Below are 16412 nucleotides of genomic sequence, written 5' to 3' on the forward strand. Positions count from 1 at the left end.
GTGGTTCAGCGAAACTATACACAGATAAGCAGGTGAGCATAAGGTATGTTGGCAGTGGGCAAAGAAAGACAAAAAGAGGGAAAGAAAGTAGAGAGCAGATGACTTAGTATTCTTTAAACAATCCTAGCAAATTGTATGTAGATTTAAACTTTTTCAAATTAAAAAAGCAAAACGTATAAAAAAAAATATACCAAACTGTTGATACTCTGAAATATAAAATTACGAGTTACATTTTAAAACTGCAAATCAACCAGAATTTTTCTGAAATAATCAGATATTACTTGCGCAGTAAAATATTTTTAGTAAGCTTTTTAATTTTAAGCTAAAAAGTAAGACCACTGAATGCCACCTGCATATACTCACACATCCACAGGAATCAGGTCCCCCATTGAAGAGAGAACAGGCTATGCTCACAATTTCTGCCTCTATCTTACGTAGTCCTGGGAAGATATCAGGATGCAGTGGGTTACTCCATGCAAAATTCCCATAAGCCTGCAAAGAAGTGCAACAGATGTGAAATAAGACCATTATACTATATACAGCCAAGAGACACACACTGAACACAAGTTTCTAGGTATCAGGTCTAACATTAAGAACTGGGAAAAAACTTAAGCTATGTTCCTCAATCTAATGAAGTTCAAAATGTAGAAGAGTGGAAAGATATGCAAGTAAATTACTTTATAATGTGGTAAAGGAGAAAATATAACTGTAGTTGAAAACGCAGACAGGGGACCAGCAGATGGCACAATTGTTACATCACTAGACCCCCATGTAGTTGACTGCAGTTCGAGTCCTGGACCCGGTGGTTTAATACTCAAACCAGGCATGTGTGTGTACATGTGCAAGATCCCAAGAGGAGAAAAGAAAAAGGGATTGTGGTGCAGCCATCCCCCCAGTGGGTGATTTCTCGTTTTCTGTCTCTCTTTTTCTCTCTGGTGAGAGCACACACACTATAACAAAAATCTTTCTTTAAAACAAAACAAAACATACAGACAGACCCAGCAAACAGATTCAGTTTGATGTCTTGGCTTTGCCTGTCACTTCTTACTGTATAGGTCAAATAACCTGTCTGTGGCTTGGTTTCTTTATCATATTATAGTACTTATCTTATAGATTTAAGCAATAAGTAACATAATGCATGCAAATCACTTAGAGTTACTAGCACACAGCAGCTACTGGTCTGAGTGATACCATCAGATTTATAGTACACAGTGCTAAGGGATCCTGAACAAGGATCCTGAACAAGACATCCTGGGTGTCCTGGAGGTATCTGTTGACTGATACCTTGAGATGAACAGAAATTCACCATTTAGAACTGGTGGGATAAAGGAAAAGGATGAAAAGAACTAAATAAGAACATGGCTTTATTCAGTAAAGAGAAAGATAGGACTGATTAGTGTTTATGTCGGTAAGTAACAGGAATATTTTTAAAACAGGTGGGAGGTCTGGCCTGGTAAGCCTAGTGGTTAACAAAGTCAGATCCCATATGGTCGATTATGGTCTGAATCCTAGACCCAGTGGCTAGGCCACACTGGACACATGTGTATGCATGCCCTGAATCATGACAGGTTGGAAAATGGGAGAGAAGGGACTGCAATGTGACCACACTCCACTAGGGGGTTTTTCTCGGTCAAACAGATGCACTCTCCTCCAAAAAAATAAAAAATAAAAAATAAAAATAAGACAGGCATCTGCTCATGAAGGAACTTATGGTCTCCACTATGTAAGAACCTAAGTTTCATCCTGTAGATAAGGAGAAGTTACTGAAAGATTTAAGCAGGGAAGTAAGATCAGAGCATTATGCCAGTATGTCTAAGCAACCCTATAATACTTAGTAAGGCCTGACAAGTTTCATAACTGTAATAATCAAATGCAGAGACCTTGTAGATCATCCTACCCCAATTTGACTTAATAAACCTAATAAGATATGGAAGAAGCTAAAGGCAATACTAAAGTCAGCAAAGGATCAAAATTACGTGAAATATGAGTGAGACTACTGCTCATCTGAGATCACGTGACTTAAGATTCAGAGAGTACACGAAATTATGACTGTCTCCCTATTTTATTTATCAAATAAAATGTCTTACCATTGAAAATCTTAACTGAGATCAGCCCAGTGGTTAAGGCAGTTGGATCCCACATGGCTGACCACAATATCTGAGTCCCGAACCCAGTGGCCTGAAAAATACACTGGGTACATATGTATATGTGTCCAGTCCAGAAAGGAGGGCAAGATAGAGGAGAATGGATTGGACTGCAGTAAGACTTCACCCCACATTGAATGCCTTCTCATCACCCTCTCTCCCCTTTCTATTTCTCTTTCTCCAGTGAATGCATAAAACCTCTGGCAAATTACAACAAAACATGAGGCCAGCAGATGGCATAATGGTTTCATTACAGGACTCCCATGTAGTCAACTGCAGTTCTTGAAGATTCAAAAAAAACTCACACTGGGCATGTGTGCATGCCCAAGATCCAGAGAGGAGAATGGAGGAGAAAGGATTGCAGCATGACCATTCCCCAGGGGGAGGATTTCTCACTTTTTGACTCTGTCTCTCTGGTGAGCACACACGCCCTATAGCAAAAATCTCTCTTTAAAATAAATAAATAAATAAAAATAAAAACCAAAAGAAATAAAACAAAAACACCTTAAATGACATGACTACCTTTCCTACTAAACTGCCTCCTACACAGGGCATCTTACTTCTTTATAGATCGATAAAGCCTTTGACAATGGTATGTGTATTTGTCTATGTTTGGGAGAAGAGAAACTTTCCCTTTATTTGAACAATAAATGTTCCTTAAAACACTTTAATTACAGAAGTAAGGAGAAATAGCGAGGTCACACACACTGCCAGGGCCGCTGGACATGCCTTGCACAGTCCTGGACACTGACCTTGACCAGAAGCTCGGTGAACGCCTCCTCTCCATTGTACACTGCCCCGGAGGCACGCCCTTCTTGCCAGAAGGTATCTACAGAGAAAGGAAGATCACTGGGTCAGTAAACAGAAGCCACTCCACTGGAGACACACACTCCAAAACAGGCGAAATAGGAAGAAATCCCTTTGGGTACAAAAGGAAAAAAAGTTGAGTAGAAACCCAATGGAATTCTTCTATTATATCAAGAAGGAATTTCAATAAAGAGCCATCATAGCACAATGATGATGAAAGAGCATCAATTATTGTCAACAGCAGTGTACAAAGGTATGAACAATATTTAGGTACAATAAAGAGTCCAATAATTATGCTGTCCTTAACCTCACCTGTCTTCTAATGGCAGGATAATTTGGCTTTTTTGTTCTCTGTATGCCTTTTATGTGACTTTTTACTGCAAAAGTATCCTCCTCCTCTCCCTTTCTATCCAGACACAGAAGGGAGGGGATTGTTATGGGCAGAGTTGGGAGAAAAGAGCAAGGAGAAAGTATGCACGGTCACACAGGATCATCAGAACTGGAGCCCAGAACAGACAATGCCATGGACCATGAGCATCCGAAGCTCAGGGGCCCCTCCCCTCAGCCAAGCCTGGAAACCCACACAGAACTAGCCACCTGATGCTGGCGTACCCCGCAGCACTCAAGCTGAGAAACCGTCAACGCCAGCATAAGGGTCAGAAGAGAAAGGCTCCAGATCTAAGCACAAGGCCATACTTCCCATTTCTTGTCTGAAGTGCTTTCCCAGAGACTTTCTGTATTAAACCAACAAATCTGCTGATATGAGTGTCTCAGGCCCTTTGCTACAACCCAGCTCTGCCCTACTGAAAGTGGGTAGTAAGAGAGCTATTGCAGAGATACACTGAAACTGCATACAGCCAAAGCAGAGCCCTTCAGTCTGAGGAGAGAGCAGAAACTGAAGCAGTCAATGTATAGATAAAATCCCATCCTCACAGCACCCTGCCAAGCTGTGGCTTGTTGCCAGTCTGCCTTTCATTCTGTCCTCAGAGCACGCTGCTCCGTACCACCCAAGTCTTCAGAACACTTGTCACCAGCCTTTCAAAATCAGGACACACGGTTTCCTGTTCTTACATTGGTGCTAGAGTATGGCAATGAACAGTGACTTAAAAACTGAGGGGAAAGAAATAAAATGGCAGCAATCATCCCTCATAATAATGCAAATCTTTTGTATAAAGCTCTTAGGTTTATGTCATTCACATCCTAGACTATATGGTAATTATGCACCACCCCATGTCAAGAACTCAAATATCATGGATTGTCAGAAAAATCATGACAGTTTTTCCATGCAAAGACGTGTCATGACTTTTCCGACAACTCATGATGTTACTAAGAAATTTTACGTGCGTGCCCAAGATCCCGAGAGGAGAATGGAGGAGAGGGGATTGCGGAGTGACCATCCCCCCTGGGGGGTGATTTCTTGCTTTCTGTCTCTATGTCTCTCTCTGTCTGTCTGGCGAGCGCACGCGCCCTACAGTGAAAATCTCTCCAAAAAAAAATAAAAAGAAATTTTAAAGAGTATCTGTCAAAATGTGACATATATACCGGGTTGGATACTAGAATAGGAAAGAAACAAAACAGACGAAATAGGATTTGGAGTTTAGTTAACAGCACTGGACCAATGTTAATTTTTTAGTTTTGACAAATGTTACCAAGGTTATTTAAAATGTTAACAACAGGGAAAGCTGGATAAAATGCACATTAAAAAAAACTATCACCTTTGTTACTTTTCTAATATCTAAAATTATGCCAAACTAAAAAGTTTATTGGGAAAAAAGTATTTATAACATAATCTTACTCTATAATAAATGTGCATTTGTGTTAACAATAGCAATAATGGTTAATATTACTGAATATTACTATGTATTAGTACTATTGAATATTTATTATATTTGTATATTTACATGTATTATCTCGTTTAATCCTCATAATCATCCTTTCAGATAAATACTATTATCACCATTGTAGAAACATCAAAATTGGGGCATATAGAATTAAGGAACTAACCCCAAATTATACTTTAAATGGCAAAACCAGAAGGTGATGTCAGGCTCATTTCATAGGTTAAAAATTAAACGATCTGGTATATTTACCCTTCCCACATGTGCTCACACATATAGATGTACACACAAAACACTATTTATTTTTATTTTATGGTGAAAAAGTAAGTACTTCAAACTGTCTGGCTAGACTCAGTTTAGATGACTCCAATTTTGTTGGCAACATCCAAAGCATCATAATCAAGAGCCTGTCACATGCATGCCTTCCCTCTGTTGGCCCTGATGGGAGTGTTGACCATGACCACATTGTTACCATAGAGCTTCTTCACAGTCTGTTTGAACTGATGCTTGTTGGCCTGACATCCACAATGAACACAAGTGTATTGCTGTCTTCTGTCTTCTTCATGACAGATGGGAACTTGGTGGTCAGGGGAACCTCATGATGATGCAGTGTTCAAGCTTGTTTCTCCTTGGAGCGCTCCTCCAAAGCTATTTGGGCTGCCTCTAGAGCCACAGTGTCCTGGGTGATGTGAGGATCTTTTTACTTTTTGGCTGTGGACCCTTTCAGCATAGCCTTCTTGGCTGCAAAGCCTTTGCTTTGGCTTCAGCTTTGAAAAGGGCAGGCGCTTCCTTCTTCACTTTTGGTACCAAGATGGATCTCTGAGGCCCAATCCATGGGCTTATGGAGTCAAATCTCACTGAAGACTCACGATGCTTTCTACTTAGAACTGATGAGTTCATCTTTTTTTTTTTTTTAATTTTTTAGAGGTTTTTGCTATAGGGCGCGTGCACTCGCCAGACAGAGAGAGACAGAGAGAGAGAAAGAGAGAAATCACCCCCCAGGGGGGATGGCCACACCGCAATCCCTTCTCCTCCATTCTCCTCTAGGGATCTTGGGCACGCATGCACACGTGCCCGGCATGAGTTTTAAGCCACTGGGTCCAGGACGCGAACTGCGGTCGACTACATGGGAGTCCAGCGACATAGCCATTATGCTAACTGCTGGTCCCCTGATGGGTTAATCTGTCAACACTATTATTAGATAGATAAATAGATACACAGATAGCAATAAATACCTATCTAACCTATACAGATCTACCAATCTATATGTGTGTATACCTACACATATCGATGTATCTCTCTAAATATAGATATATATCTGTGTTTCTTTTTATGCAATTATAGTGATTTTTATTTTCTTTTGTACCTTGAAGCAATTTTATAGTTTCTACATGAACCAGTATTTCATTTGTATGAGATATATTATATGCTTTTTAAACACAAATGTGGGGACTAGTAGGCGACATGGACAAACCATATTTCAAGTCCTGAACCTTGCGCTTGCTTTCTTATTTTCCCTCTCTCTGTCTCTGGTAAGCACGTGTGCCCTACAGAAAATTAAATAATAATTCTTTAAAAAATGTTTTAAGAAAAGAAAAATACAAATGTGTCTGTTTTATTCATGCTTGCAAAAGGAAATAAAACCAAGTTCCATTGTCCCTGAGATCTGCTTGCTTTGTGGGTGAGGGATGAATCTAGACAGATTCTTTTAAACATGAAATTCAGTCATGAATTCATGAGTAAGCATAGGCCCTACTGAACAAATTAAATACCAGGAATGAGTTATTAATCCAATGTGAACATTCATCAACGACAAAGCAGCCATTTTAAGGAATGAATAAACATGCATGAACTGAGCATCATACCCATAGAGCTGTACTCTTTGAGTTTCTCCAGAACTGCAGACGAGCTTAGGCCCTGGGAGGGCAAAACTTTCACATACTCTTTGTCCACTTTCAGGAATGACATGTGCCTGCTAATATCAGCTTTAGTCTTGTTCAACTCTTCTTGGATCTTCAAAGGTAAGAAAGACAAAATTAAAATGACACAAGAGTAGGGTACAAAGAGCAGGCAACAGCCCATCAACCACTCCAGGCTGGGAGTTGCCCAAGTGTTACTTTCTTTTTCTTTAAGAAATGTGATATTTTGACTATTCAGCTATTTTCTGGCATGTGCATAGCTTCTAAGAAGTTTAAAAAGTAATCTTCTCTCTAAAGATTACTTCAATTTCCCTATACCTCTCCCTGCTATGTTGGCATTTCATCACTATTTTACTTGATTTGCATTTGCTAGTCAGTACTTCCCTGGTGGCAATATCCAGATCACCTATCTCTTTAGCAGCAGCTACAGCTGTGTGTGCAAAAGAGACAAAAGTAGAGCCATGCACAGCCACTAGAAATCCAGCCTTGGTGCAGTAGTAAGGATTCTGGTCCTGTTCAAGTGACGAGCTCCTTCAACGGCAAGCAGAGTGCACACCAGGAACCTGGAGGCTGATACAACTCCCCACATACAAGTATGAGACATTCTATGAATTGTTAGAGGACTCCATCACATTTCAAGCCGTCAACAGTCTGCACTGTCCAACCCTAAAATGCTAACAAAAACTAAGGTCCTTTCTGTTATGTTATTTGTCAACTGTGATTATTTCTTTTCTGTCCTCACAGCCGTAGGCTAATAGCTTCCAAGCCATTTTCTTTCATTCAGTCATTCACTTATTTATTCAACATTTTTTGGATGACTACTGTAGGCCAGGGTTACTTAGGCAGGGGAGTTCACAGGAAAGAAAAAAAGACACACACAAAATAAAACCATCCTGTTCTTATGAAGTTTATTTTCAGTGGGAGAGATAGAAAATAAGTCATGTAATGAACAGTGCTAGGGAAGAAGGGGAAAAGAGCAGACTGATGATGCAGAATGGCAGGGAGGAACTGCTATTATGATAAGAGATGCCTGTGGTAAATTTGGGGAAAGAGGTTCCATGTCACAATCTGGACATGTTACACTGCCGTGGTTTCAGCACGGTACCTGTTAAAGAACTCCCTCCAAATATCTAGATTTCCTCATCTCTAGCCAAGGATGATGAGAATACAAGATCTTCTTTGCCACAGCCTTCAATGAAACCGCAGGCAAAAAATCACCCCTCTAAAGCATGGCTGCGCTGGTCTACCAGGCCAGCACTGGCAGGGGGCAGAGTCCACACTCTCGGCAATCCTGGGCACACTATGGACACGGAGACAGCTTTAAGGTTGTAAATAAAAATAGTGCTTCATAAATAGCCACCACGCCAACAAGAATAAACTATGAAAGCTGAGCTTCCAGACATAGACTATGCTGTTGCAATAGAATAAAACAAACAAAAAGAATGACAAGTATCTTAGAAGGTGCAGTAAGCACTTCCTCAGCTCCAATTCTTTCTTCAGAGTCTATATCATATAACCCAATTTTAATTTCATCATAGCATTTCTTCCTTTCTTTTAAGAGAGATTTTTGCTATAGGGCCTGTGTATTCGCTGGAGAAAGTGAGAAATCACCCCCCAGGGGGGATGGTCACACTTCAATCTCTTCTCCTCCATTCTCCTCTCAGGATTTTAGGCACGCACAAACAAACACTTGGCGTTAAGTTATAAGCCATCAGGTCTAGGGCTCGAACTACAGTCAATTACATGTGAGTCCAGCAACGTAACTATAACAGTATCTGCTGGTCCCTACAGCATTTATTTCAAAAAGAAGTTCTTATTTATGTGGTTACTTGTTTATTTTTTGAGAGATTTTTGTCATAGGGCACACATATGCTTGCCAGAGAAACAGAAAGTGAGAAAAGACCCCTGGAGGGATGGCCGTGCCTCAATCTCTTCTCTATTCTACTCTCTAGATTTTGGGAATGCACACACATGTGCTCAGCATTAAGTTTGAGGCTGCCAGGTCTGGGACCTGAACCACAGTCAACTATGTTAGAGTTCAGCAACATAATCATCACACCATCTGCTGGTCCCTACTTGTTTATTTTCTGTATTTCCTATTAGAATGTAAGTTCCAACAGAAGAAGGACTTGGTCTTCTTCATTACTCTTTTCCCAGTACTCAGAGAAGTACTTGACACTGAGCAAGGGCTCAATAAACATGTGTTGAATAAGTAAATGTAAGTGAATAAATTAGAAGATACACATAGACACATAGAATAACTTTTAATCTCTAGGTGTCAAAATCTGCTTCATTAAGTTCTAGAACCCTAGCATTTATTTCAAAATCCAGAAGATAAAGGAGGAAAGGAGGAGGTGGACAGAAATAAAAAGGCAGGGAATGACAACAGGAAAGGGGAAGTCTTACTGTGTGACTCAGTCCATCCTCTGTGGTATCTTCCCTTCCCTTACCTTTTACCCCATACAGACTAAAGCAAATTCACTAGAGCTCAATGATTTGGAAACATATGCAAGTCTATTCACTCTCCTCCCTTCACCATCCCAGTTATTACTTCCACTGCCCTAAAATACATATTTCTGGGAGAGTTCACATAGCAGTATAAATGAACTTCAGTCAAAAACTAAAGATAACGTTCATGTTTTCTAGTTTGGCTAGACAGAGGAAGGGAAGTGAAAGCCAATTGTTAAAGAAAACTTGAAGGCAGGTAAAGTGGGGAAAGAACAAAGGAAAGTTGAGAAGCAGAACAGGGCAGTAGGAGATAAAAAGAAATTAAGAACCAATTTGCCTTCCTCAGAGCATTTAAAGGGGCCTGCCTTATTCATTTTCACCAGTGATAAAGAACCTGTGAAAAGATAGGGGTGACTAGCTTATCCTTAGCTTGAGTGAGGGTAGAGATGATATAGTGAAGGAGTAATTACGGTACTACAGACAGGAACAAAGAGCAAGAGAATAGTTTACAGTTTCTCTTTCTTTTTTTTTTTTTAAATGAGAGACCACGTTAGTACCCAGGAAGAAGTAGGAAATGTAGGGAGCCACCCAAGCCTAAGCAAATATGGTGACCTTTAGACACATACAGAAACATGATTCCATGGGTAGTCATATGCAGGGCAATGAACACTATTAACATGTGAATATACTAACTGCTCCTGTGTTTCCGAAACTGCAAGGCAGTACTGGGTTAACGGAAACCACATGTGCTGATCAGAATTGGCCCAAGAACATTAGAGAAAACTTAAATAGAACTACATGGCATTAGGTGTCTTTGCATCTTCAGCCGATAAACATCTGAAAACAACTGGCTTTAAATTCCATTTCCCCTTCTCCCATTTTCTGCCCTTTAAAATAAACTTGGAACCAGCTCTGGGCCATGGTTGTCTGCATCAGAGAAGTCAAGACCAACCGATCCCCTTTTCCTTTACTTCTATATACGTTTTTGTGTATTTATTTATTTTCAAATCCATGGTCATCTCCCCTCAGAGCATGCATTCGTTTAGCCATGCAGGACCCAGCAAGGAAAGATTGATATTTTGACAGTCTAGTCTTTGTATCATCTGTACCAGGTTCCCAGTGAGATACCACACCCAGATTGATCCAGAACCTGAACCCAGGCCTCCTATGTGTGCTCAGCCTTGCATACCTTATCACTTCTACCACCCTCAATGAGCCATCACCTTCCACTTCCAAATTTTGAATTAGCAAGCTACTACCCATGGCAAAATCTGACCTACCTCTTCATGCTTATAGATGCATCTGTGCATAACCAGGCTCATTCTTAGCCTGTCTTCTTCTTGTTGCTTTTCCTACAAGTGCAGAGCTCATAAGTTGTGACAAACATAGTAAGGTCTGTGGAGTCAGAGATGTTTATGCCTGGCCCTTTTGATGAAGTTTGCTAACTTCTGATCGAAACTCCATAAGGACCCAACCACAGGTAAATATTTAAATCCAGACTGCCAGGTATTGTTCCAAAGCACCATTAACACTTCAGTCAGGTTTTCTAACTCCAGATTCTTTCTTAACAGACTTCTCATCTCTCCTCTGGCTAAAGACACTGGCAAAAGGGTTGGTTTTTCAGTCTAAGCTCCTTTGGCATTTCCAACCAGACCACTTTGTCATGTGCTATTCAGTGCTGTTCCATGCACTACAGGATGCTCGGCAGTATTCCTGGTCTTCATCCACTAGACACCAAAAGCACTCCACCTCGGGTGTGACAACCAAAATTTCTCAAAATGTTGCCAATGTCTCCAGGAAGTGGGGGACAAAATCACCCCTCCCCCTTGAGAATATTAAATTTAGTAAATAGGAAGAGGTATGGAGGTGCCAGACAGTGGCAGCATTGTAAAACGTAACACTCTGCAAGGCTGACTCACATGGAAAGGTTCCAGACTAGCATCCAGAGACCTCTCTGTATACTAGGCACATGTATGCCCACAATTAAGGACTGGCTGAAGTTGGGTGTGGCTTGTCACATAAAGACCCTGTCAGGGGTACCATCTCTCTAGCTCATGGAAGAAATAAATAAAAAGGAAGGCATGGAGAGGTTGGTTGGACATGTATGATTATCAAGGAGAGGAATAAAGAGACCTAGAAGGATTCCACTTACCTTGCGACCGATAATAGGCATCTTTCTGATGAGTTTAAAACATTTCTTTTTAAACCTTGACCATAAACCTAAAACAAACAAAATGGTTCTATTATTCAATTTGACTTTCACAGATAAGACCCGCCTAATACAGCAACTACTTAATGTGTCTCTTACAACCTCACTTGCCTTCTGATTGCAAAGGTAGTTTCTTTCTTTTAAAAAAAATTTTTAAGATTTTGAATAAATGATATATTTATATGGTTCAGAAACTTTTTTAATCCAAATACAGTGAAAATTTCCTTCGTATCTACCCCTCAGACCCTCATTCCACCCCCTCCAAAACCAATACTGTTAGTTTCAAGTATACCTTTCAGAAGTTTTTATGTATATACAAGATTCAGTAAAGGTACATTTATCTTCCTTTTACACCAAAGGATGCATAATCTAGCCTTGTCTTAGATTATGTGTTTCTATTTAGGCATGTTATCTTACAGATCAGTGTTCCTTTTTAAGTTTTATAGCTACAGAGTAATCCATTTATGGGTGTACCATAATTTTAAAAAAAGAATCATTTAATTTTACTTATTCATTCATTTTTTTTAATTTGACCAGACACACACACACACACACACACACACACACACACACACAGGGAAAGTGAAAAAGCAAACCTCCAGATCCAGTACTCGAACTGTGGTTGGCCATGTGGGAGTGTCCAGTGTCTTCACCACCATGTCCACTGCTGGTCCCCATGTACCCATAATTTACTTAATCAGTACTCGAACTGTGGTTGGCCATGTGGGAGTGTCCAGTGTCTTCACCACCATGTCACCTGCTGGTCCCCATGTACCCATAATTTACTTAATCTACTCTTTATTGATACATATAGGTTGTTTCTAGTATTTACTATTACAAAGTGTGCTAAAATAAATCACCTTGAAATGCACACCATACTGCACATGCACAAGTATATCTAAAGATGGAGTTTCAGAAGCAGAATTACTGGGTCAAAAGATATATACATTCCAGAGTTCTTGATCGTCTCCCAGGGTTTCCAGATGTCTGCTTCTCTCTTCCTTCCCCCAACTAATGGCCAGTCATCCAACCCCTCCTTTTTTATTTATTTTTTTTTTCCTTTCAGAATCTACACTCTCTCATTCAACACAGATCCCCCAGTAACATTTTCTGGGCTGAAAGGCCTTCAAAATCATGGGTAACAGTCAGAGTCCATTCTATCAGGTAGTATATAGGACGAATACAAAATCTTCAATCTTGCCTATTACAATAAATAGACTAGATTGATACTAATGTATCTCTTAATGCACTCATGTGTAATATATCCCAACTGATTTGGACAAAATCTGAGGTTGGCACAGAAAGCATTAAATACTATTTGACTTGTGACATGGAAGGGGTAAATGATGTAAGACTATCAAAACTTGCTTAAGGCCACAGATCAAATTAATGATGGAGCAGCAATTTAACAGAGGTCTTTATTCCAGGACTCCTGGGACTCTACTGCTTCAAATGCACAGTAGGAATTTTCTGTTATCCCAAATGAGACTGTAAGAATCCAGACACAGATTTTATTTAAGGCAAGAACTTAATATGAACCTTGACTGCATTCCTAGAAGATTCAACCTCTCTGACCGGAAGGCACTTTTTCTTCACTCAGCCACAGGATGTGTGTGCTCCCCTGCAGGTTTATCACATGTTCTGTATCTCTGCTAATTGTTTTGGTTAGAATGCATCCCTTGTCTTCTTACTTCACTCTATAGTCAACACTGTAAATGCCAGGGACAAAGCCAGGTAGCTAAGACACAGACTGAACAAGAATACAAAAGGGCTGAATCTGAGTATCTGTGGTTACTTTCTATCTAAATTTTGGAGAATTTCCTTCCAGTCCTATGTTCTAGACATTGTAATACATGGTTGAGACCTTGTTTTATGTAAAATAACTGTATCTTCATCTCACAGCGTTCTCTCCATCTCTAAAAATTCTTCCTAAATATATATTCTGAAACTTAATCATAATACTTGACTGAATGAGTATAACCTAAAGTTAAGAAATTTAAGCTGTATGTTATTCAAGTATTTCTAACAATGATAAAGCTGTAAAGATTCAGAACTCTTTCTTTATTCAATAGACAAAATAATTAATGAGGTAATAAGACATCTAAAACTCAGCAGTCCCAGTGAGGTGTCCAAAAGTAGCATGATATAACTAGGAGGAGGATAAAAGAATACACGATTTTGCCAAAGTTGTGAGAAACAGGAAAGGACAAATAAAAAACAGAATACATGATCATAGACGGAAAAATTTTAAATGAAAAGATCATATGGTCAGGACCAAAAAGACTATCTCAAAAGTAGATGTCACCAGAAGTAGAAAAATAAAACTAATTAGAATATCTCATAAGTGGTTACCAGGGGCTGGGGGAAAAGAAAGAAAAGACTAAAGAAGTCATGGTAAAATGATACAAAATTATGGTTAGATAGGAGGAATAAGTTCAAGAGACCTATTGTACAATGTAAATAACAATGCATTAAATACTTAAAAATTGCTAAGATAGTAGCGCTTAAGTGTTCTCAAAACAACAAAAAAAGATTAAGTACATGAGGGAATATGTGTGCATTAATTTAGTCTGTTATTCCACGATATGAACATATTTCTTTTTTAAAAAAAAAGAATTATTTTATCGGGACCAGCAGTTCGCGTAATGGCTATGTCACTGGACTCCTATGTAGTTGACCACGGTTCGAGTCTCGGACCCAGTGGCTTAAACTCACGCCAGGCGCGTGTGCGTGCGTGCCCAAGATTCCAAGAGCAGAATAGAAGAGAAGGGATTGCAGCGTGGCCATCCCCCCTGGGGGGTGATTTCTCACTTTCTGTTGCTCTGGCGAGTGCACACGCCCTACAGCAAAAACCTCTCCAAAAAAAAAAAAAGAATTATTTTACTTAACTTTATTTATTTATTTATTTTTTAATTTGACCAGAGGGACAGAGTGAGAGAGAGGGAAAGCGAGAAAGCAAGCCACCAGGTCCAGTACCGGAACCACAGCTGGCCATGTGGGAGTCCAGCGCCCTTAACCACCACACCACCTGCCGGCCCCTGAACATATTTCAAGAGAACAGATATCCTATACCATAGATACATCTAATTTTTATTTGTCGTTTTTCTTAAAAAAGAATTTTAAAAATTTTAAGATAAAATGGGGGAGTGAAGGGGACAGTTGGTGGCATAATCATTCAGGCAGCTAGATCCCACATGGCCAACTTTGCAGTCTGAGTCCTGGACCCAATGACCTGAAAAACATGCCAAGCACTAGTGTACGTGTGCCCAAACCCCAGAAAGAACTCTCTCCCCTCTGTCCCCCTTCAGTGAATACACGTGCCCTATGGCAAATTTAAAAGAAAAAGAAAAAAAGATAAAATAGGAAATGCCAGTGCAAGTACAACAATGCACAGTTCGTGGTCGTTTACAGATTCTTTTCATACAAGTGACACTACTCGGTATTTATCAAGGGTCTGTGGACAAGGTAAGGCGGGTATTATTACCCCCATTTTATTGTAAGGAAAGAGGCTCACAGAGCTAAAGCGTATCGCCCAGTTTCTTCCCAACCAGAAACAGTTTATCACCTCCTCCTCCCCATAAAACTGATTTCTGTTGATGAACTATGGACAACGCCACAGTTAAAAATCACTATCGAAGTAAAAAGTGGTGAGCTTTGAGCTGATAATCACAGAACTAAGGAAGAGATAACACCCAGAGAGCAGCTAACCCCATGCACGCTCTTGCCACTCTTAGCTCATAGCCACCCCCGTCTCCATCCTTTGTACCAGAACTACCCTCTCCCCCCTCAGGAAGGGATTCAGAGTTTAAAGATCAGCAAAACTTATCACTGGGCCATACTGAGCAACACATGGCATACTTCTACCTGAGCACGGTGTTGAAAATGGCAATTCTATCAAAATTATTCCTCATCTGGAGGGAAGACATTTCTATCAGCATATAAGATTAAAGTTGGAAATTACAAAATAAAAAGTGTATTATGTGTATGTGTTAATTGTAGGAAATAATCAACATTGAATACTATAATTTTTTATCTATTAAACTCTATTTTGGTTCTGTATGATTCTGATATAAATACAGATACACATACAGCTGTATCCTTTGGGAGCAAGGTTTCAATTTTGTTCTTACAGCTTATCCATACTACCTAAATTTTCAAAAGTGATCATGTAGCACTTCTGTAAAGAAAAATATATGCTGTATTTTCTGTAAGAAAAAAGGTATGCTAGTAAAAACAAAACAATAAAAATGGCTTGGAGGTCAGTCCCCAAAGATAAGCACACTGTTACTTTTAGTTTTCTCACCAGCCAGTATATTCCTTCTTCTTTTCTTTTTTTCTCTTTTTCTGGAGAGGTGTTTGCTATAGGGTGCATGCGGCTTGCCAGAAAGACACAGACAGAAAGCAAGAAATGACCCTCCAGAGGGGATGGTCACGCCACAATCCCTTCTCCTCCATTCTCCTCTCGGGATCTTGGGCACGCACACATACGCGCCCAGCGTGAGTTTAAGCCACCGAGTCTGGGACTCACCCGCGGCTGACTACATGAGAGTATAGCGACGTAGCCATTATGCCAACTATTGGTCCCAATATACCCCTTTTTCAACACTGCAGGCAGGTAAGTATGAACCAGGACCTATGATGACTGTGCCTCTACCACCAGTTAGGCAAAACACATGGGACAATGGGTTGCTAGACTGAAAACAGAGGTAAATACCTAACCACAAAAAGGAAAAATCTGTGAAGTGATACATATATTAATTAGCTCAATAAGCCATTCTACAATGCAGACATATTTCAAAACATGTTGTATACAATGCATATATACAATTTTCAATTTGCCAATTAATTAAAATAAATTTTTTAAGAAGCAAATACTGGGACCAGCAGGTGGCATGGTGGTTAAGGTGCTGGACACTCCCATATGGCCGACCACGGTTTGAGTCCCGGACCTGGTGGCTTCCTTTCTCCCTTTCCCTCGCTCTCTTTCTCTGTGTCTCTCTCGGTAAAATTATAAATAAATAAATAAATAAATAAATAAATAAATAAA

The 16412-nt window shown here is 39.8% G+C and overlaps 1 protein-coding gene across 2 annotated transcripts in view; it reads right to left on the minus strand.

Moving 5' to 3' along the window:
* The window catches only part of SGPL1 (sphingosine-1-phosphate lyase 1), a 138721-nt gene that overhangs the window by 18527 nt on the left and 103782 nt on the right, over positions 1-16412 (minus strand). Inside the window, exons 4-8 of one of the 2 annotated variants that reach the window (XM_006142276.3) lie at positions 11309-11376; positions 10437-10508; positions 6655-6802; positions 2897-2973; positions 364-492 (exon numbers count right to left, since the gene is read on the minus strand). In XM_006142276.3, the coding sequence (XP_006142338.1) occupies positions 364-492; positions 2897-2973; positions 6655-6802; positions 10437-10508; positions 11309-11376 (494 nt within the window). The remainder of the gene's footprint in view (positions 1-363; positions 493-2896; positions 2974-6654; positions 6803-10436; positions 10509-11308; positions 11377-16412) is intronic. The other variant, XM_014583682.2, reaches the window with a different exon arrangement.

Source organism: Tupaia chinensis, unplaced genomic scaffold (genome assembly GCF_000334495.1).
Source record: "Tupaia chinensis unplaced genomic scaffold, TupChi_1.0 Scaffold000072_1, whole genome shotgun sequence".
Lineage (NCBI taxonomy): Eukaryota > Metazoa > Chordata > Mammalia > Scandentia > Tupaiidae > Tupaia > Tupaia belangeri.